The sequence below is a fragment of the Phodopus roborovskii genome, unplaced genomic scaffold, assembly GCF_943737965.1.
Source record: "Phodopus roborovskii unplaced genomic scaffold, PHOROB, whole genome shotgun sequence".
NCBI lineage: Eukaryota > Metazoa > Chordata > Mammalia > Rodentia > Cricetidae > Phodopus > Phodopus roborovskii.
In genome coordinates, this window is record NW_026126469.1 from 11219095 (window position 1) to 11241674 (window position 22580).

At 40.2% G+C, this 22580-nt stretch overlaps 1 protein-coding gene across 1 annotated transcript in view; it reads left to right on the forward strand.

Moving 5' to 3' along the window:
• Positions 1 to 8176: 8176 nt before the first annotated feature.
• Tprg1 (tumor protein p63 regulated 1) overlaps positions 8177 to 22580 on the forward strand; it is a 103072-nt gene continuing 88668 nt past the window's right edge. The window contains exons 1-2 of the mRNA XM_051190956.1: positions 8177 to 8398; positions 18255 to 18346. Of these exons, the coding sequence (XP_051046913.1) occupies positions 8177 to 8398; positions 18255 to 18346 (314 nt within the window). The remainder of the gene's footprint in view (positions 8399 to 18254; positions 18347 to 22580) is intronic.

Sequence of the window (22580 nt, forward strand, 5' to 3'; positions counted from 1 at the left end):
ATGGCATCCTTGCTAGCAGGCTACCACTAATGTACAAAATGTGAAATTGTGCAGAATCATTTGCCAATACTCTTATCTCCACTGGCACAGAAGCAAGCTTGCTGGAGAGCTGCGAGGTGTTGGAGTATTGTTGTTTATCCACCACACATCCCTCGGCTGCTCGCACAGAGGCTCAGAAAGGCTGCACACATAAATTCACATAAATTACCTTTACAAAATGTCAAAATTAAAAGTGGATTTTTATTTTGGGGATGTGCCTGGAGAATGTTAACCCCTTCATGTAGATAGCTGTGGGAAGCACAGAGGACACCTTTGAGTGTAGCCCACAGCTCAGGAACAAACATCCATGTTCCCTCCCCTACCATACACACACCAACCTGTGAAAAATGAATTGTTCCACTAAACAATCTAAAGACATTAAGTCTGCCCCCAAGTATTCTTTGGGTTATGATATTGTTGTTCTGGGATGCCTATAATTTTAATTTTACTGTCTGTATTTAACTTTTTAAAATTAAATCAGTCACAAGTTCTTAAGAGACACATAGTCCCTCTGGGGTTTTTTCTCATTATTGTCTGAATATTTGTGACCTCTGCAAAATTCTTGTTCAGTGTTAATTCATGTGGGGAAGTATTAAGAAGTGGGGTCTTCCCAATTAACTATTTGAGCAACGGTGGAAAGGCTACTTTCTACTGATAATGCCCTTCCCTGATAATGAGACTGATGACTAACTTATCCACCATCATAGAGCCCTCATCTAGTAGCTGATGGAAACAGAATCAGACACCCACAGCTAAACACTGAGCTGCACTGGAATCCAGATGTAGAGAGGGAGGACAAGACCAGGCTACAGAAACACATAGACAGCGGACCTGAACAAGGAGGAACTAGTGGGCCCCCAGACTGATAGCTGGGAAACCAGCATTGGACCGACTCAGACTTCCTGAACATGGGTCTCAGTTAGAAGGCCTGGGCAGTCTAAGGGACCTCAGACAATGTAACCAGGATGTATCCCTGGTGCACGAAAGGAAAGGACTTTGGGAGCACATTCACCATGGATGGATACTCCCTTAACCTAAAGGCAGGAGGGAGGGCCTAGTCCCAACTCCAAATGACTTGACAGATTTTGATGATCCCTTCTGGAAGGCATCACCCTCCCTGTGGAGTGGGGGGGGGATGGGATTAGAGGGTGGTTGGGGGACATGGGAGGGAGGGAAGAAGGGAGGGAAAGGGAACTGGAATTGATATGTAAAATAAGAAAAAAAAAAAAAGAGAAGAAGTTGGGTCTTTAGTAGGTAACTAGGCCATGGGGCTTTGTCCCTTATAAATGGCATTACTACCTTTAAAAAGGGCTGGAGCTAACTAGCCAGGCCCTTTCCCTGTTTCTGTCCCATGCTAGGATACTGCTTAACCCTTCTTCATCTTGGACTTTCCATCTGGAACTATGAGAATAATTTGCTGTTGTTCTTAAGTTATCCAGCCTTTGTTATAGTAGACTGAATAGACTAATACAGTGGTAGGTAAAATAGATGGGTGCTACTTTTCAATATTACATTCAAGCTTAGATGTTAAAGATGTCAGTAAAGGGGAAATACAGTGACTGAGAGCCCACGTGATTGTGCAACCTCACTAGGAAGGCAGTCCAGAAATCTAGGTAAGAACTCTGAAGACAGAAATTTGCTGGCTTTGAGAAGAGGCTCATCAATGTACAGCTCTGAACTGCATCAGCATTTCAGGTCAATGTCAGTTTTGTGTGCTTCATCTGAACTATGATACATTTTTCTTATAGCTGAAGTGTTTTGTCCGTCCGTCCATCCATCCATCCATCCATCCATCCATCCATCCATCCATTTCACTGAACACTTGTGAGAAGAAAAGTTCCCAAGCTCACTTGATACACTTTTGACTCAAGTCCTCACCAAACAAATGTGTCTGGATACTCCTTTCCAGCTAACCCATTCTTGGAAAAGTTACTCATCCATTCCCCTGAGAAAGAAATGAGGTCTGGGATCAGCATGCTGCCCCTGTCTTTGATTTTAAAAGAGTAAGCAAGGATTGTATCAGATCATGCAGCTTCCATAGAGGAAAGAACTTCCAGGATAGAGTAGAACATGGGGAAATCCCTACTTGGAGAGAGTTTTATCACCTTGATGGTCAGAGTGGAGAATCTGACTAGCAGGATTGGGAACAGTGGGGTATAGACTTAAGTCAGGGAAGCACACAATCTCAGTGGGCCCAAGACCCTATTGCTTTAGAGGACTTTGCCATCGTAATAATATTGTTCTGAGTTGAGGCTGAAGAAATGGCTCAGTGGTTCAGACCACTTAATCAAATCAGAGTACCCTGGTTTGACTCCCAGAAGCCACAGCCACCTGTAATTCCAGTTCCAGGAGACCCAATGCCCTCTTTTGGCCTTGGTTCCATCCTACAATCAGGTGGTGCATAGGAACTCATGTAAGCATGCACACATGCACATAGAAGTAAATTAATAAATTAGTTAAATTTAAGAAAATTATGGGTCTATGACTTGAAATACTTTATCTGGGCCCTGATATTGAGGAACTAGAAAAACTTCAGCCTACAGAACTGGCTGTGAGTTGCTGTGGAGAAACTGCAGATTGCATCCTTCTTCATGGAACGGTGGTGACTCCAATCCCATGGCTGCCAGAAGGCTTGCAAGGCTTCTTCTAAAGACTCCTCCGTAACCTAGGCCCTGCACATGACAGGTGAGTTCTGAACTTTGATTAGATTTCAGTGGTTAACGAATAGGGAAGAAGAAAGAACTAGAACTCTGGAGATGATGAGGGCCATGGAAGATGAAGGCCATGGAAAGTGAGAGCCATGGAAGGTGAGGGTCATGGGAGGTAACAGTCTTGGAAGGTGAGGGTCATGGAAGGTAAGGGTCTTGACTTACTTTTCTGATTCCAGAAGCTGTATGACCTTGGGCAGATCCTTTATCTCAGCAGTCTGTGCCAGTGTTTACAAAATAAAACAGTTGGATCACATGATAATCCTCTAGTCATAATTTATGCCCTACATGATCCAGAAATACTAGATAAAGCTTTAGAGAGATAATTGAAGTCTTGTATAGGTACAGTTAAACTTAGATAAAGATTTGGAAGTAACTTATCTACATATCATATATATTTATACATACATGCACACACATACATATATGAAATTAGCTTCAAATTTTCTAACAACTGAGAGATTCAGAGCTTTCATTATCCAACCAAAAGAAAGGAGGATTTCTTTGGAAACTGTTTAGCATTTATTCCTATATGTATTTAGTTACAGAAGCAGCAGCAAGGTTACTTTACTTAATCTTCAGAAAAGGAGAAATTCTCTCCTACCCTGCTACTTCGATGAATCGGAATCATTTTTATTCAAATGTCAATTGCTGCTTTATATTTTTTGGCTTTATTGCTGCAGCGGCTTCTTTGATGGTATTTTTAAAGTCTGCCCTGTATACAGTCAACTGATACTCAGAATCCACTAAGAATAAGCAATAGAGATTGTAAACCTTTTTTTTTTCCTAGGTAATCTCCACTACCCATATTCCTCAGAAGGAGTGGCCAACAGTGGCCACATTGTGATTTCTCTAAGCCCCGAGTGTTTAGCTCCTACAGTATTGTGCAGCTTCTTCTCGAGCACTAAAGGTTGAGATATATGTATTAGGGCATCTCACAGGAACAATGGTCCTCTGCAGTTCTAAGTGGTTCTCAGTAGGCTGTCGCCAGGCAAAATTCGCACCGCGAAAGCAGCAGATCATTTGATTGAGGCTGAATTTGTTACTAGTATTGATTTGGGTCCTTTTACTATCTCAGTATCTGCAGTGTTTCTAAGGCGATGAGAGGGCACTTTCTATTACCTTGGTAATCCTCGGGCTGAGGGCTCGGGAACCAAATAACAATGCTTCCTTAGGTACTATAAAGATTCAGGCATTGTGTTGGCCTGTCCCCATCTGGCAGAATTCCCTCAGGCAGTACCCTGGTCAACCCAGGGTTTCATGATTGCGGGTAGTATGTGCACATGTGCAAAGGACCCTTCAAGAGAAAGACCCCATTCACATATGCCCTCTTTCTGCTTTCTCTTTTCTACTCTTTTCTACTGTTCCTCTGGGGCTGACTGGACTTTTCCTGTCTCCCTCTTCTCTTCTGTCCCCCCCCCCCCCCCCCCCGTCTCTTTCTCTCAGACTGGACTTTTCCGTCTCCCTCTTCTCTTCTATCCACCCTCTCCTCTCCTCTCCTCTCTCTCTCTCTCTTCCTCTCTCTGTCTCTCTCTTCCTCTCTCTCCCTCTCCGTCTCTTTACCTCTTTTCTCTTTCCTTCCCCCATCTCTCCCCTTTCTAATAAAACTTCTTACTAAGTTCTGTCTGCCTGTCATGTTTGTTGTGATCCACTGCCTCAGTCACCCTCTCCTGCCATGGTATCCACCTAGCTGCCAAGGTTCCCCTCCCGCTTGATCCTAACCGGTACTTGCCCTCCTCTACCTAGAGTGGGTTAGTTGCAAGAGTTTTAGTCCTGTCCTTGGAGATTCCCTCAGGGTGGTTGCTGAGCCTTCCAATTCCAATCAGGAAGCCTAGCTCAACATTCCAAGGTTTATGGCTTTAAGAATGCAAATGCGGCTGAGAGTTTCCTCAGTTCCTGGATCTCAGACAGTTCCATCTCCTAGCGCTGCCTTCCCCAAGTGTTTCTAGAGAAGACAGCCTGAGGGAGAGGAAGTGGTGCTAATTAAATCCTCCCTCTGTTTTCCAGGCACAGGAGCCTCTAGCAGATGTCTGTTGTTAGGCGTGTGTTCACAGAGTGCACAAATACAGAAGCAGGCTTCCCTTCCCAGTGACACAAACCTTCCTTCATGGGAACTTTGGAAACGCGTTTCCTTCCAACACCCACTGTAAAGGAGGTGGCCAACCTGCATAAATAGAGTACAGAGTACAGAGCTGCTTCGAAGCCAAAATGCCTGTCCCTGTGTCTCTGTCTGTCTGTTTTTCTGTCTCTCTGCTCCCCCCTCCATACCTTTTATTCTCACAATAAAGGCCAATTTCAGCCTTTGGCAGTCTTTAAAACTTTACCTGGATAGTCAAGACAGGCATTCCTGTATCAGGAACCTTGGCCTTACTGTGGGCAAGCTCGACTTTCCTGTCAGTGCAAGAACTGCCAAGTATGCCCTAGATGGAGCTTCCCCATTCTGTATCCTCAGAAGGGTGTGTGTGACGGAATCAGGATTGCCAGGATTGTGAGGGTCAGCTGAGATGAAAGCGAATGTGAACTGCAGACGGCAATCTACCAGTTTAACCAACTGTGTTTTCTACTGAATTCAGTCCCCCCAGAGTGACATCCACAGTTGCCAGAGACAGTTCTGTTTACTCCCACCATCCTGACATAATTGCTAATACCATCATCTTATGCCAAAGTGCCTAGAGTTAGGTAATGCACTCTTGTCGCTTTAAGTGGAGAAATGTGAGCAAAGTCCATTTACCTCCAATAGCGTTCCAACAGCTGACCAAAGAAATGATTCCATCCAAGTTTACCTTAGCGGAGTTTATTGGGATTATTTACAGTAGCATAGGCAAGGTTTCATCTAACAGGAGTATGCTTGGCTCAGAAGCAGTGGCATCATAAAAGCCCACCCTAGCATGACAGCTACATCCCTGGAGCTCCTTGCACAACTTGCCAGTTGCTTGGCTGGCTGGAAAGTCCCTTCTCCTCCGCCAGCAATTGTTACTGCTTATAAACCCTTGGCCAAGAGCCCTGTGACTTTTTAACTTTCTGAGCTTCCCCAGCCTTGGAAGCTGTATGAGTGTCTCTCCTCCCTCCCACAGACAATGTTTCAATTAGGAGGAAAGGGCTCTACAACGCTGTGTGATAGTGCTATTTTTACCTCTCTTGAATGTTCTAGTTTGTCTCAATTTTAAGGGTGAAAATATGCTGGCAAACTAGGCTCCCCCTGCCCCCCCAAACACTTTCTGGCATTTCACAAGAACTGAGGAAATGGAATCAGAGTACCTTTTATTTGATTAAGAACAGAGAGGCAGCTCTGAGCCTGAGATATCATTCCTAATGTGAACTAGATGTGAAGCCTGCTTCCAAGACACATTAGTAGCTGGCCTCTTGTAAGGACAATTGGACAACTGGACAAACTACCTAGGTATAGGCACTGTCCTTATGTGGCTTTCTCACTCTGCTAGTAAATGGGGCACTAGATCAGGCAGACTTTAAATTGAGCCTGCATGTTCCTTCCATTTTGCCCGATTTTTTTTTAAAAAAAATACAAATAGAAATTAATTTATCATTTTATTTAAATACTTAATGATTATTTTGTTAGCACACAGAGACACAGAGACTGAAAATGAAAGAGGTATCAACAACATCATCATAGAGAGAACTACTTTTAACTTTTTTTTTTTCAGTTTCAAATATTGGCCATCCACATATGTATATGCACTTGCAAATATATGTGTAATAGTTTCCCATGTCCATGATTGATTGTAAGACAACTGAACATTATAGTTCATGTATGATAGCTTCCTTGTTCCATAAAATGTATTTTGGTTACCTTTCTATGATACTTCATATTTTAACAGCTGCATTATGTTTGACTCTAAGGCATAAGTTTCATTTTGCCAATTCTCCACTAGTAAATACTGGTTATATTTTAATTATTTGGTATTAAATGCAAGGTTATGTGAATGCTTGTGTTATTATTTATTATATATAGCATTTCTCTACTAGTCATAATTGTAATTGCTACAGTTCTGAAGGGAAAAGTATCTGAGCAGCCAGGAGACATGGAATATCACAAAATCACACTGCACAGTAAGCCTCAAACAATAGACTTATTGGGAAAGATATAGCAGGGTGGCTGCCTCTGCTTCTGTAAGGAACAGCAGGGAACTGAGCAGAAGGCAGGTTTATATAGGGCTTCTTGGGAGCAGAGCTTTCCAGGGTGGAGATTCCCAGGGTGGGGATTAGTGGGATTTCAAGTCCTGAGTTTGGAGAAAGCCTGTGGATTGGTGGGTTTTTCAGCTCAATGATTGGTGGGTTTGGGTAGGTTTTCAAATTGGAAACTCAGACCTTTTATCCTGCAATAATGGTGTGATGAGAGAACTTACATACATGTAATACATACATATAATCCATGTATTTTGTATGTGGACCTGTCTTTAGATATTTTTGTAAACTGTTTTCTTAAAATAAAATTTTTGAACTGAAGTATTTGATTTGAAAATAAGCCAGTTCCAGGTGTCCTGTGTTAGCCAGAATTCTATTGCTGTGAAGAGACACCATGACCACAGCAACTCTTATAAAAGGAACTTTTAAACTGAGGCTTGCTTAGAGTTTCAGGGGCTTAGTACATTCTCATCATGTTGGACAACATGGAGGCCCATGGGCAGACATGTTGCTGGAGAAGTAGCTGAGAGTTCTACATCTGGATTCACAGGCAGGAGAGAGAGAGAGAGAGAGAGAGAGAGAGAGAGAGAGAGAGAGAGAGAGAGAGAGAGAGAGAGAGAGAGAGAGAGACATGGGGCCTGGCTTGGGCTTTTTGAAACCTCAAAGCCCACCCTCTATGACACACTTCCTCCAACAAAGCCATGCCTATTCCAACAAGGCCACACCTCCTAATCCTTTTCAGGCAGTGCCGCTCCCTGATGACTAAGCATTCAAATAATGAGCCTATAGGGGCCAGTCTTACTCAAACACTGCATGCCCTTGTACCAATCCCCGGAGCTGATCAGGAGCTATATCATCATTGCTTTTCACTTTTAAATATCAACAAGGCCAGGCAGAGTTTTAGACAAAAATGCCAGGAAATAACAAGGAGGAATTACCTGGCAGTAATTTCATGCTACATTTCCCTGGTTCAGATTATGTTCTGGTATTAATCTTGAGGGAGTGGAGTGGCTCACAGGCTTCTTTTCTGTGTCCTGGGAGTTCCTACTTTTCTCTTCTGGTGAAGGCCCTGTATAGGATAGCATTTAGATGTCTGTGCTCCTGCATTATCCACTGGTGCTTCTGTTTGATCAAAGTGTGGCTGTTTCCCACTAAGAAAGATCTTCTAGTATAGGTCTAGAACCTATACTAGAGGTTATAACCTCTCTTTCCGTAGCCAGGTGACAGATGATATGTTTTATCCACTAATGAAAAGATTGCTTCTTTTTGTTTGTTTTAGGCTAAAAATGTCAACAATAGGGAGCTTTGAAGGGTTCCAGCCAGTGTCTCTGAAGCAAGAGGGAGATGACCATCCCTGTGAGACTGACTACTTATCCACAAACGACGGGGACTCAGACAAGAAACCAGGACCAAGGAAGATTTCAAGACAGCTGAGTGTGACTAAATCAACACTTTACCCCAATCCTTATCACCAGCCCTATGCTTCACGGAAGTACTTTGCTACACGGGTAAAAATCACTATTTTACATATTGTTCAAATTTTTCTTTTGAAATTGTTCTCTTTTTTTCTGTACTGAAGTTTTCCAAGAGTTACAGGTTTTACAAACTTTTTGTAATAGTGGCTGTAATGCTCATGTAGTTGTCCTTGCCCCCATTGTACTGATGAACGGTGTAAATTCAGACAAGTCAAGTTTCTGGTTTTTATCTCTCAGACAGCCTCAAGGAGATACAGTTCTGGTAGCCTCTCTACATCTGTGTGTATGGTCCTCCACCGATACAGAATCTGGCCTCAGAGAACAAATGTTTAATGGCTAGAGAATCTCTAAGATGGTAGCTGGATGGTAAAGCAGTGAACTCACTGTTTAAAAAAGACATAGACTGTGAAGTGGAAAGTGTTGCTGAGGTTAAGCTGAATCTCAGGATGGATGCTAGGATATTGTTGTTGTATCACGGGAACAACGGCTTGAAACTCTCAGTTTGTAACCACAGCACAGGGCTCTGAATTCTTATCTGAGCAATGGACGAGAAAAGTAAATGGATGAGGACAAGGCTGCTGAATATTAGTGAAAAGTACTGGATTTCTTGTCTCTTTGTTTTTTATGTGTTTGTTTGTTTTTGTACTTACTGATTTTTTTTTTTTTTTTTTTGTAATCCTCCGAAGTTCTTATTATTAGAGTAGCCATAATCCATGGGAGGAAAATTAGGTGAATGTTAACTATGACAGCAAAGACAGTTCTCATGAATACATGGGACACCTTTTTGTTGAAAAATAACCAACCCTCCCTCCCTCCCTCCCTCCCTCCCACCCTTCCTTCCTTTCTCTTTTTTTTATGTGTGAGAGTGTTATATACCAGGACAGAGGACAACTTTTGGAAGTTGATTCTGGCTTTCCACTTTGAGACAGGTTCTTTCTTGTTGGGTTTGACTCTGCTCTGGTCCATACTCCAGGCCAGCTAGCTTGAAGGCTTCTGGCCAGTTCTAGTCTCTCCACCTCCCACGGCATAGTAGAAATGCTGGAGTTACGTATGTGCCCCCCCCCACTGTGATTTCTGGAGACCACACTCAGGTTCTCTCATTTGTGTAGCAAATACTTTTATTTGATTAGTCATCTCTCTAGCTCTTGGGAATATATTGTTTAGTTCGATATCATAAGTAAGTGGAGGTCAACAATTCGAGACTATTCACAAAGCTTAGGGAATCTTGGGTTGATGGCTTTAAAGATATATACCTTTGTTTGAGATAAAGTTCTAACTAAAGTAACTGAATGTGTGAGTGTGTATGCATATGTGTGTATTTAAACATTATGTAGACTCCTATGTGCAAAGCACTTTGGTAGGTGCTATATTATCTGTGTTTGTGTGAGTGTGTTTTGCATATGTCAAGCATATGGTCTGTTTTCCAAAATATGTGAACTTTATTGAATATGCAAAGTTAAGTTGAGATGGAACTGTAAAAGGAAATGTAAGCATCCTTTGGAGTTTTAAGATCTTGATGTGGGTGGTGACAGGGTTTGATGAGAAAATACAGAGCAGTGGTGCAAAATAGTGGCCTAGTGATGGGAGCTGGTGCAGCTACAAAAGCAGGCTAAAAAGTCTATGCAGAGTTCTTTCCGTTGCTTGTGATGGTAGTCCTGAAGTTGGCAAGGGTAGAACAGTTGGCTCTCTAGAGTAGGAACAGGGAATATCTTCATGGCACAACTAAAATTTATCTTGGCAAAGTAGAGCTTATGAGGAAAAATTAACCTCTACCACCAACTATAATCTTAATAACAAGTCACATTTAGAAGCTGTGCCTTTGCCAGTGTATCAGGGATGGGAGAATCTTAGGGAGGAAGTCAATGGTAATGGAAGGAAATGCTGGTATTCATGCTGCCCATGGCAGCAAATGAGCCAGGGCAGTAATTTCCTTGACCATGCTGTAGTGCATAGTGACCTGAATTGATCTTCAGCAAATGAAGCAGCTGGTTTCATGTCTGCCATTTGAAATTAGTGTGTCTTTCTCTGTGGCTAACTCCCATTTGGAAACAAACAGGGAAAGCAAAGCTAAACCATGTAGTTCCTATTTTGATGAGCTGACCCAGTCCTAAATCTACTACATGTATCTTAAGACATTTACAGCATCTTTGAAAAGTTGTGGCTTTATACAACACTGTGAGGAGAAAACAGACTATCTTTGATTTAAGAATAAACTTATAGGAGGCTAGAGAGATGACTTGGTGGTTAAAATCATGCCTTGCTCTTACAGAAGATCAGGTTTGGTTCCCAGCACCCAGATGGTGGCTCACAACCATCTATACCCCCTGGTCAAGGAGATCAGACTCCTTCTTCTTATTTCCACAAGCAGCCAGTACTTCACATTCTGTATTCACACACATGCAGGCAAACCACTCATATACATACGATAGAAATAAATCAGTCTTTTTATTTAAGAGTGAACAAGTTTCAGGTCAATGAAATCACCTACGTTCAAGAGCTTCAGTAAGGTGCTGAATCCACTGCTCTTTCTAGATGAAAGTTACAATTTATATAGATCTTTATGTGATGGTACCCTCTTCGTCAGACCTAGAGGAAGTATATCCAAGTTCTCAAGAATGTCTGAGGACAACTGTCTTGTGTAGGAGTAAGGCCAAAGTGAGCCTGAGGATGCTTTGTGAGCTGTGAGGGTGAGATTTCAAGGGCTGTTCCCCCAAGCCTTCTCCTTGTCTGGTAGCCCTGCTATGCTTCCTGCCTGCCTACTAGACAATCAGTGTTTTATTCCTCAACCAATAAGAGGAACATATATACAGAAGGACATCCCCATCACTATACTGCTGAAGAAGACTTCCTCTTCCTCTTCTAGCAGCCCTCAACTGCTAATAGCTCCTCAGCTAGGGATGGGGCTTTGAGAGCCCCTTCCCTTTCCATGCTGGAATGTTGATCGTCTTGATCCTGTGGAGGTCTTGTTCAGGCAAGCAAAGTTGCTGCGATTCATGAGTGCAACAGCCCTGACATTTGCCAATGATGCTATTTTGAAACATTCATCCTAATTTTCTGATTTTTTATCTTAACACACCCTCTTCTGCAATGTTTATTGAACCTTGTATGTAAAGGGGATTTGATATATGTATCCCATTTACAATTTTCTGTGTTAACTGCTATCTTACTGCAATAAAATATCCATCTGATGAGGAGTGAGAGCTATACTTTCTTAGTTCAAAGATTAATATTTAGAAGATAGTTTGGTACTATGTACCTTTCACAAAGTATTATTTGTAGGGCCTTTAACCTTCCTACCCATGAGTTCTTTGCTATGTTTACAGGCATGAGTTTCCTCCCATTGAGCAGGAGGAAACTGTCTTAAATTCAACTAAGAATCTGTTGGCTGTCCCAATAACATTTATGCCACTGTTGTCCCCACTGCATAGTCTAGTCTTTATTATTTGCTGCTGAGTAAGACAATTGATGGATTGTTTTCCCTGTCAGTCTACAAAGCATCTTCTAGTTCTGTGAAAGCTACCCAAAAAGGAAGAAGTTTCAAGGTCAGTATCAGCTTGGTTTCTCCAAGTCATATAACCAAAGTGATGCTTTTAGCAATAAATAAGGTCTTATCATCAAGTTCTTGTAGGTGACCAAGAGTAATGTCCTCTGTTGTTTTGTGTGTTTCTGGGAACCCCCTATCCAAAATTTCAGTAGGAAGTATTCCATACTTAGCACAGGGATTTTTGTCTGATTACCTTTATATTCTGGGATGAACATTATCCCAACAAACATTTTTTGAAAATAAATAAAAAATGATCTAGTTTTACTAGTTTGTAAATCAAATCGAAATGCTTTAATTGTTAGACAGAAGTGTGTGTGTGTGTATACACATATGTGAGTCTTAATTTACTCACCTGTAAATTATAAAGTGCAAGTTTTATAAAGAACCCTGAATGAACTAACTTTGTCAATATTCATAGAGTATATGACACATCTATAAATATTTCAAACATTGTGATTTTCAGTCCCTCCTCTGTTATTTTTTTGCTTATATTCACAATTCTATCAAAATGGTTATAAAAATGGTAACAAGGTGCCTGTGACCTCACCATGATCTCTAGGGTGAGAAATAAATGTTGACACAAGGGTCTGTAGTAGTTAAGAGGAGACTGGCCGACTTTCTTAAGGAATAATTAAGTAAGACCATAATACTTGAAGTTTCAGATGTGTGAGAGTCATCATGAAGTGACGACTTCTTAGATATGAAGTGAGATCTCAGATGTCATGGTCCAGCTGGTGAGCAGATTCTTCATTTCTATAAACTTCTTGCCAATGATGATACTCTCTTGCTGTTCAAGTTACTCATTTTCAGTAACACAATAGGGAATGAGATTTTACTTTTCCAAGAGTTTATTAAACAGTGAATCCAGGGCTAGAACCACTTTCCTGACTACCTATTTGTAGTACTGTGATTCCCTGCCACAATCACAAGCAAATCAACTTATGCTAGGCTAAGAATTTAAAGTGTATGCATTGCAAATTGGGAAGATCACTGAGTGAATGAGCTGAAGAATTAGTTGCTGAATTATTAAGAGATTTTAGGATCATCACCCAAGAAGTAATTTGTTGATTGAAAAGTTAGAAACTATAAATATGTAAAATAAAAGTCGCTGTAACCCACTGTTCAATAGTAACTAAAAAATGTATTGCATGTGCTCTTATACATTTGTGGGTGGATATTTTTTGGTTTTCATATATAATTTCTATATATAATCAGAGTTATAACCTAAGTATTTCATATGGCCACAATATTTTTGTGACATCTTTTTTAATTAGTTTTATAGCATTCCATATTGGGGATATATACTACTACAATATGATTTACTTTAACTGAAGATTTAGACTGTTTTCTGTTCATACCATTGATCTGAGAATGAAACATCCATTGGCTTTCTGTGATGGTATGACATACAGTTTTTTTGGGGTGTCAGAAACTGACATCAAAGGATGTAAGGAAAAGAATGAATTCTATGAGTTTCAAGAGGGATTTGCAAAGAAGTGACTAGCCTGGAAACAGGAATTCTTGACAAATAAGTGGTAATTTATCACACACCAAGGAACTAGATCATAAAATAAGTTATTGACTTCATAAACCCCTAATTATTATTATTATATGTGAAATTTATGCCGCTCTGACTTAATTTAAGGTAGCTCTTCTTAGAGACAGTGGGTCCTGGGGAATATCCAGGCAACATCCTAAAGTACCTCAAAGAATTATTCCTTGTTCAGGGTCAATCAGCATCCCTAGAATCATGTCAGGACTGGGAAATGTACCTGCAGTGCAGGACTCCTGACACTGTCACTGCACTATCCATGACCTTAGGACATGAGTGAGAGGTACCAGAAGTGAAAATCTAAAACCCTTGCTCTCAGTCCACTTGCAATGCTTTTCTCTTGTTGTAGTGTGCCTGCTATTATTGCTTAGATATATCTAAAAAAGACCTCATGCCTTCTCTGAACAAAAGTATCCCTCAAGGCTAATAACTTGAGGTATATTATGATAATCATCTTGGTTGTGGAGACTGATGTTCAAAAGCAACTTTTTATGAAAAGAACAATGCCTAGCCCACATGGAGAAAGATATTTTTAAACTCCCTGTAGGGCTCTGTATTTGCAGATACCTTATCAGAAAGTTGAAAGCAATTGGAGATGGAGAATTATCTCTAAATTTATACTAGAGAATGTAAATTACATACAAACTAATGGGACTAAAACTATTTGATCTTTTAATATTTAATTAATGGTTCCCCATGGCCTTTTTATAGCCTGTGTTCTATTGTGAGCAGCGAGACTTTAATAAGCAGGTTCAGGACTTCCCATTGTGTAGTGAGATGTCATTGCTTCCATGACACTAATTTGGCTTTCATTCTCTCTCTCTTTTCCTCTTCTCTTGCTAGAGGGTTCCCGGTGACTTGCCCTCACATTGGGAACAAATACATTTATTAGTTTTATTGTTATTGCCTTGTGAACTTCCATTTAGTTTAGAAAATAAACACCTCACTGGGTATGAGGCTGTTCTGCTGCCATTGTATGAAACTCCTTGAGGACTGTTATAAAGATGATTTGTTCTTTTGTGAGAGAAGAGCCACAGCAATGATGTGATAAGGTGAATTTTTATTACTTTTTTCAAGGAAATAAAAGTTTTCATTTAAAGATCATGACCAATCAAGCTAATTTTCTTACTTCTGTGTTCATTGCAAAATGGCCTCTTTCTAGACATCATAGTAGCCACAGAAGGAATGTGAAAACCAGAGCTTCTAAGATCAGCCTTTCCTGATTTACTGGTTTTTCTTTTTGTAAACAAGGAGCTTATTACATGAAAAACATTTACAAAGTCAAGGTTATCTTTTGGACCTGGGCTAGTCTAGATTATGGAAATGAAAGGGAATAAACATACAAGTCTTTGGAATTCCCCAAGAAATTTGCTTTGCCTGGAACTACTTGGGGCTAGAATATAAGAGACAGTAGAGTCACTATGTTATGTAAGATGATGTATTTGATCATAGTTTTCTATTTGTCTTAGACTATAGTCACAGAGGTAAGTGTGTAATTTCATTAAGCATTTGATCCCACTATGGCAATTTCCCTTTTATTAAAAATAAACAATAATAAGAATTATGGTAAAGCCTTCCATTATTCAGTATTTGTTACTATTTAATGTACAGGGTCTCATGGTATCTCTCAGTAGTTCAGTTATAGTAATTACTATCAAAACAATCTAACAAACTAATAAACTAATGAAGAATATCATGATGACTTACCATGGATTCCAGAGAGCCATAAGGATGACTGAGATTAAGCTTTGATATTTAAGACATGAAGTGCCTAAATATTTTTAATTTTTTATTCTAAAATATTAGATTTAAATGTATTAAGTAAAAATTGTTAATTAATAATAATAAAATTAGAGGAAGCACATTTCTCTGTTGGGCTACATTTTGGTCTATATTCTCAGAAAGGGTGTGAGCAATGTTCCCACTGTAAAAACAGAATGGTGCAGACAATGAGAACACTGACAGAACTGTAGAGTATCAAAGCATTCCATAAATAACTCACTAACTTTTGGTGTTTAGCAATTGAAAAGGTATACAGGAAGGTGCCACTTCCATGTCCTATTTTTATCTCATGTTTTCCCACCCTACAGAAACCAACATCAATATATTTCATAGACCTTGTATGCTTTCTTCAGCTGTGTGTCAGCAAAAAGAAATATACTTACTCCACATATTTCTGCATAAGGAAGGTGGCCCACCTTACTCTCAATTGTTTTATTTTTTCTTTTCGTTCATCAATATACTTTATTACTTCTATACCTTCATCATATTACATTACCTGAATGTATTCTATAACACAGCACCCTCCTGATCAGCATATTGTATATTATTCCTCATTTATTGCTCTACAAACAAGGCTGCAAAGAGTTCCTTAGCTATGCCATTTTGTATATGTGCAAGAATAGCAGAAGAATGTCTTCATAGAGGCATATCTGGATTAGATATTGATCATTCTTCATTTTGATAGATTTGGAAATTGCTTTTGGTATGAAAGATAGTAAGGTTTTAAAATTTTATGCAGTATTATATTCATCTCACATATTCTTGGTGAATTACAAGGCATAAAAACATTCAACAAAATGCTTATTTTAGGGTTATTTAATTACACTCTGATTCTACTTACTCTTTTTTTCTGAAAAGAATTAGTTGCGTTGCTGAGTTATATTTGTGAGGCTAAAATTATGTCAGGAAATTATGAGAAAAATACCAATGTTGAGTCATGCAAGAGAGCATTATATTTCATAAGACTGAAAAGTGGGCCTGGGAAAAATCAGCATTCCTCAGAGGGACTGATGTTGAGCAAAGGGAGAATGGCCAGGAGGTTACCAGGAATTTCCTCCTAGGGTAGTCTGACTGCTTCCCATGTCCCTGGAAATGAGTGACATCAGTAGAAACTTGTCTGGCAGCAGTGCCAGGCATATTTGACCAAAACCCCAGAAGTTGTTGATTTGATGACACATGGCCTTCAGCAAGCATGAAATGCCAATATTAGCTTTCTGACCAGACTTAAGCCAGCCACAGACAATGACACTGAAGGGAAAAAAAATCATTCAGTCCAGTAGCTGACTGTTTGGCTCAAGGAGAAACTTGCTAAAAATGATGGAACCAGAATCTTTGGCTATTGTTGTGTGATATTTTGTTTGTGTTCTGACAAATAAAGCTTGCATGGAGTCAGAGGGTGGAGCTATCCACTAATTAACCATAGAGGCCTATACAGAAAGGAGACAGGAAGTGATAAGGCAGTGGAGAGAGGATCTAGGCCTTTTTGGACAGAAGAATGAGAGAAGTAGGAAGCAACTGGTGGTTTCTCCCTATTCTCTGATCTTCCAGGTTTTTACCCAGATATCTGATTTCTGGTTTTTATTGTTAAGATTAATTTGATTTATGCTTCAGGCTATAAAATCTGTGATCATACTCTTGAAGATGTATAGAGCTAATTAATGGTCATCAGTGTGGCTCAGAAGGTTTGGTTTATTTCAGTCCACTAGCCAGAAAGCCAGGTAGATAGCTCACACTGAAGAACTAATTATTGACAAATCTTGTCATTCACTTCACTTCAGGTATTATACCATCCATCACTTTGTGGATGGCTTGGGCTGTACAGAAGGAAACAAGGAGCTGGTGTGTAGATAAAGTAATTATCTAGCTCAAACTGCACCATCCACACATGCCTCATCTGAAGCACCATTATTTTTCCTTGCCTTGATCCCCCTATAAGACAGTGTGCATTCTTGGAAATTCCTGATGCATTTATGTACCTGTCCACTGAGTTTCTGAAATAACTGGCCAATTATGTATCCTGGGTTAGGATTCTTTAGGCTCCCTGATGATTCTGGTGTATAATCAAACATTGAGAGTAACTTCTTAACAAGTACCATCTCCATACCAACAACAACATCACCTGGATCTGTGTTAGAAATGCAGGTCACAACCAAAGATAGCTGAATAAGAAACTGGGAATGGTCCTAGACATATTTCAACATTGCTCTGATATACACAGAAGTTTAAGCATCACTGGACTAGGGAGGGTCTGAATTTGCTAGAACAGGTATCAATCCGTTTCCAAGTAGAACTAGGCCTGGATGTGGGAACACTTGTTTTATGAAAGTTAAGACACCAAGGAGAGAGAGAGAGAGAGAGAGAGAGAGAGAGAGAGACAGAGAGAGACAGAGACAGAGGCAGAGACAGAGGCAGAGAGAAAGAGAGAAAGAGAGAGAGAGAGAGTTGAGCTGCATAGTTTGCCTCATTGATGCATTGATGGTCAGAGCATTGAAAGAAAGTTACATTTTGAGTTTTACCAACATGTGGTTTGGAATCTGGGAAGGCAAAACAAAACAAAACAAACAACAAAAAAAGATATATATATATATATATAGTCCCTCACAGAAGGGGAAAGGTACAAGACCTCCTGAGCAAATTGGGAGCAGTGGATGCCAGACTGAGAGCTGGGAAACCAGCATAGAACCAACCCAGACCCTTTGAATGTGGGTGTCAGTTAGGAGGCCTGGGGAGTCTATGGGGCCTCTGACAGTGGAATCAGGATGTATCCTTAGTGCCTGAATACTTTTGGTCTGCACCATAGAGGTAGCATTAAAACAGAGTTCAAGATCAAGTTCTCTGCCATTCAGTGAAGCAGAATATGCAAATGCAAGAACCAGGTTTAGTCTCCTGGAGAAGGAGAAGGAGGAGGAAGAGGAGGGGGAGGAGGAGGTGAAGGTGCTGGCCATTCTAACTAATCAAAACCAGAGTGTGTTCACTTTTCTCTAAGTGAAATGCTTTCTTCTGTCACTCAGCCCGGGGCCATTGAGACTGCAGTGGAAGACCTGAGCAGCCACATTACACAGACTTCTGGAGAGACCATTCAAGGCTTCTGGCTCTTGACAGAGTGAGTATATGACTGTGTGAACGGAAGTGAAAATAAGTTTCTTGCTATCACTGGAACCTAGGGGAGATAAGCATTTTAGATGAACTCTTCTGGAATTTGCATTATTGATTTTTTTTCCCCTCCTGGAGAGTGGTCCCTTGGTTGAATGGATACATTTGATTCCAACTGTGATCTTTCTACCCAGCCATCACAGTCATCATGGACTCAGGTCTATAGGCTCAGGGCTGTGTCTGCTTTCAAGGATTATTGGAATAACTTCCTAAGTGCTCTGCTTGGATCTCTCTGCATAACAAGTATGCTCTCTGTAGTGCTACTGGCCAGCTGTTCATTTCATTCTCAGTGCAGTGGAAAGAAATAGTAAGAAAAGGGACAGATGAAGTCTAATATATAGTCTGAGTTCTACGTATGGTGTGGACAAAGATCCTAGAGAAATCATGCATCATAAGGAAGGCAGGCCACTGGGGAATGTTAGGATGAGAGCCAAGCAAACACACAAGTCTTCATTGCTCATTAATACCATTCTTTCCCTTTAAGACTTCCCTTAAAGTAAGAGCTTCCCTTGGGAATGCTACATGGAGATAATTACTTTTCTACCCCTGCTAGAAATTACACATATTCAATGATACACATAAAAAGGCAAGGGGGGGGTCGTCTGTCTACTATAGAACCTATTATGTTATGTGGAAATATGTTTAAAACACCCACATGGATTCTTTTTTTTAAGTCATCAAGGCTTTGTGTGTGTGTGTTTTAAGATTTATTTATGTATTATGTATACAGCTGTTTGCCTGCATATATTCCTGTACACCAGAAGAAGGCACCAGATCTCATTATAGATGGTTGTCTGCCACCATGTGGTTACTAGGAATTGAACTCAGACCTCTGGAAGAACAGTCAGTGTTCTTAACCTCTGAGCCATCTCTCCAGACCCTATCCACGTTGATTCTTGATGGGTTCAGTGAATATTGCGTTCAGGTTGGGGAACCAGAATTCCAGTAACCCAGTGGTCCTCACAGGTGAAGGAAGACGTGTGTAGTCTTTGCCCCTTGAGCAGGGCAGCCTCTCTGGCTGAGTTTCCAGAAGGAAACTGTTGAAGCCTAAACCACCCAGGCTGGAAAAATGGGGTCCCCACAGGCATGATGAAGAATCAGATTCCCCTGAGAGTCAACCGGACTGGTTACCAGTTTTCATTTCTCTTCCAAACACTTTTCCAGAAGTGAATGAAAAGAAACTTTTGAAAACTAACTTTTTTGTCTTTCTTTTTAATTCTTTGTGTCTTTATTTATAAAATGAGACTAAATTCATACCTGAAGTGATTTTGAGAGCATAAAATGAGATTTTACTGTAAAATTTTCACTAGTGCCCTCTTCTAGTCGCAAGCACTAAGTATTGGTGAAAAGTTAATTCCTTCTTCCTCCTGCTCCTCCTCCTACTTATCCCTTCTTCTCTTCCTTCTCCTCTTCCTCTTGTTTTTGCTTCTTCTTGTCTCCATCTTTCTCTTATTTTCTCCTTCATTCATTTATATCTTACCTATCTTGATAATTTCTGAGCTAACACCATGAAAATGGAAGCCTATGATTTAAACTTTTCACTAACTCATTTGGACAAATCTATTCCCTTCACCATTCTTCAAATGGAGAGCCATGTTGGACCCATGAAATGAAAAGTCTGCTTTGGTTAGGAAAGGGTAAGCACTTGGATTCTGGAGAACTTGAATTCAACATCCCAACAATATTTACACCAATACTAACATAATTGGCAAACATTGCAGACTATGACTTAATTTTCTATTTACTCGATTTGTAGACTGTCTAAACTTAAGGCAGTGGTAGAAAACACGTTAACTGTGCAGATAAAACTCAGGTGGGCCCTGCCTGCAGCTCTTACACCATGAAAAACTAATGTACTATTAGATTGCTATTTGGTTCACAGGGGCCACTTTTTCCATCGGTGAATGAAAAAGTTTACTATAAAATTTTGGAAAGATTTCGAAGGTAGAAGCTGTGTGTTTGCAGGGCCTGTTCTTGCCTTGTGACTGAGACAGTCTTCCCTAGTTCTCCCCTGTCTTGCCTATGCTGTAAGGTAAGAAATCTTGCCTCTCGTGTAATAGCTTGCTGTTTCCCCTGTCATAGGAGATTAATATGTCACCACCACAGAGGGGAAATCCTCATTATTTATCATGGGGCTTTTATTGAAGAAAGCTGTTGGAGGTGAGAGGGAAAACTGATACCGGACACAGCCAGGCTTAGTGGATCTTTGTACTTCATTGCTTTTGGTTTGGGCCTGGAGAACTGATGAGTTGACTGGGTCACTGTTTAGAAGGCAGCAGAGTCCTACTTTATTGAGGAAACATTCTGTAAGAAACACTATAGGAAGCAAGCTTACAACCCTATTAGATGCAACCCTAAATATATTCATTCATCACTTACAGAGCTAGGAACTGTTTCGAGAGAAAAAAAAAATGTGTCTGAGAGAAAAGAGTGTCTACAGTGTCCATACAGAAAGGTTGAGTATGTCGTTGTACACATAGATCTAGACACCCTCATCAGAATGGGAAGTAAGTCCAGTGTGACTGTCTCTTGTAGAAGGGCTTCTATTTGCAAAAGGAACAAAATGTGTTAGTAAATCTGTCTTCTTCATTAATACAGGTGAGTCCCTATGGTAACCTAACTTATATGTATAAAGTATTCAGTAATACTAGAAGCAGGAGTTTGACTGCATGTGGGAAGTGGATGTAGACAGTGGCCAGAGAAGCTGGGAAGTTGAACAAGAGAGGAAGTTATAAACTCCATTTAGATCCTAGATTTGCTAAAATATCACAAGTACTTGAGGGTGAATGTTAGGGTCCAGGCTCTCAGCCATCCTTTTAAGGAGATTGTTACCCCTACACAGTTACCAAGACAAAGTAATGGTTATTTCCACCTCTCTTTCCTCCTTCTTGGCTCTTCTGAAAAAGAACATTTAAAACAATGTATACATACTTTTAGAAGAGATCCATTAAGCTAGTGCCAAGAACATCTTGACACTTGGGGAGTCTTAGCCAGTGTGGCACGATGGCAGTGGAGTCCCTTCAGTACAGTGTGCTCAGACAACACATATGCCTATAGCATTGTGAGAGGCTCTTCTCTCCATATACAAGGGTTAATGATGGGAGAGACATTTGTCATGGCTAAATGAGAAAACCCACTAATGGTGGCAGGGGCCAAGCAATTCTCGATCTTTTCACATCTGTGAAAAACATTTAGAATATGTTTCATTACCTGCTTATCCCCAGCCAGTTTCTATCTCGGGACTTTGGTATGGAAAATACATGAAATCGAATGAACTTCCCGTATCATGCATACAGAGAATAGAACATGTGGAGTTAAACAACACCTCCATTCTCAGAAATTCAAGACTTGGGTGTGCATCCTGCTTGTTAGTTTCTGTCACAACAGCTGCACAAACACAAGTAATATTTACTTTTTACATTTTTATTTTTTCCAGACAGGGTCTTATATGTAGGGAAGAATAAACTTGAAACAATGGTAGTACTATTATTATTGTACCAAAATAAAGATAAGGGGAATTGCTGGATTTATTTTAATCCCCCTCCCTCCACGTTCAAAGATGACAGGTATACGGCTTCCACGTATTTTGCTAAAGATGCCTATGTTTTAAAAATTGCATTTAATTGAACACTTGAAATGTAGCATACGTTGTGATAAGTGCTGTCCTTACATTTACCACTGAAAGGATGTAATCCATGCAATCTCCATGATCTCTAAATGGTGCCACTCCCAGGACTTGCCTTGTATTGTCCTAGATGTCACATAGCTTTGAAAGTCACTAGGTGGCATAGCTTTTATTTAAGCATTTCTTTTCAAACCACCAGTGAGTTCAACACAGAATTAAGTGCTTAGTATCATTCTTTAAAAACCAGAGCACCGAGCTACTTTGACTAGAAAGACATGAAAACATCCATCACATTATTTGACCAAGGGGGAAAAAAAAAAAAAAAAAAAAAAAAACAACTCCACAACATTTATTTTCTGTAGCATTTTGAAGTGTCCTTCCTCATCTAGTCTCCACAGTAACAGTCAAAAAATAATAAAAAAATAAAAAGGAGGCATTGTCTGTTAAGATGGTGAGTCCAGGCTCAAAAGAGGACCCTGGAGTTATAGTAGCAAAGACAAAGGTTCTGTTGTAGGGCTAAATACTCTCAGTGTTGTTCTGAAGTCCACTAATGGACAGA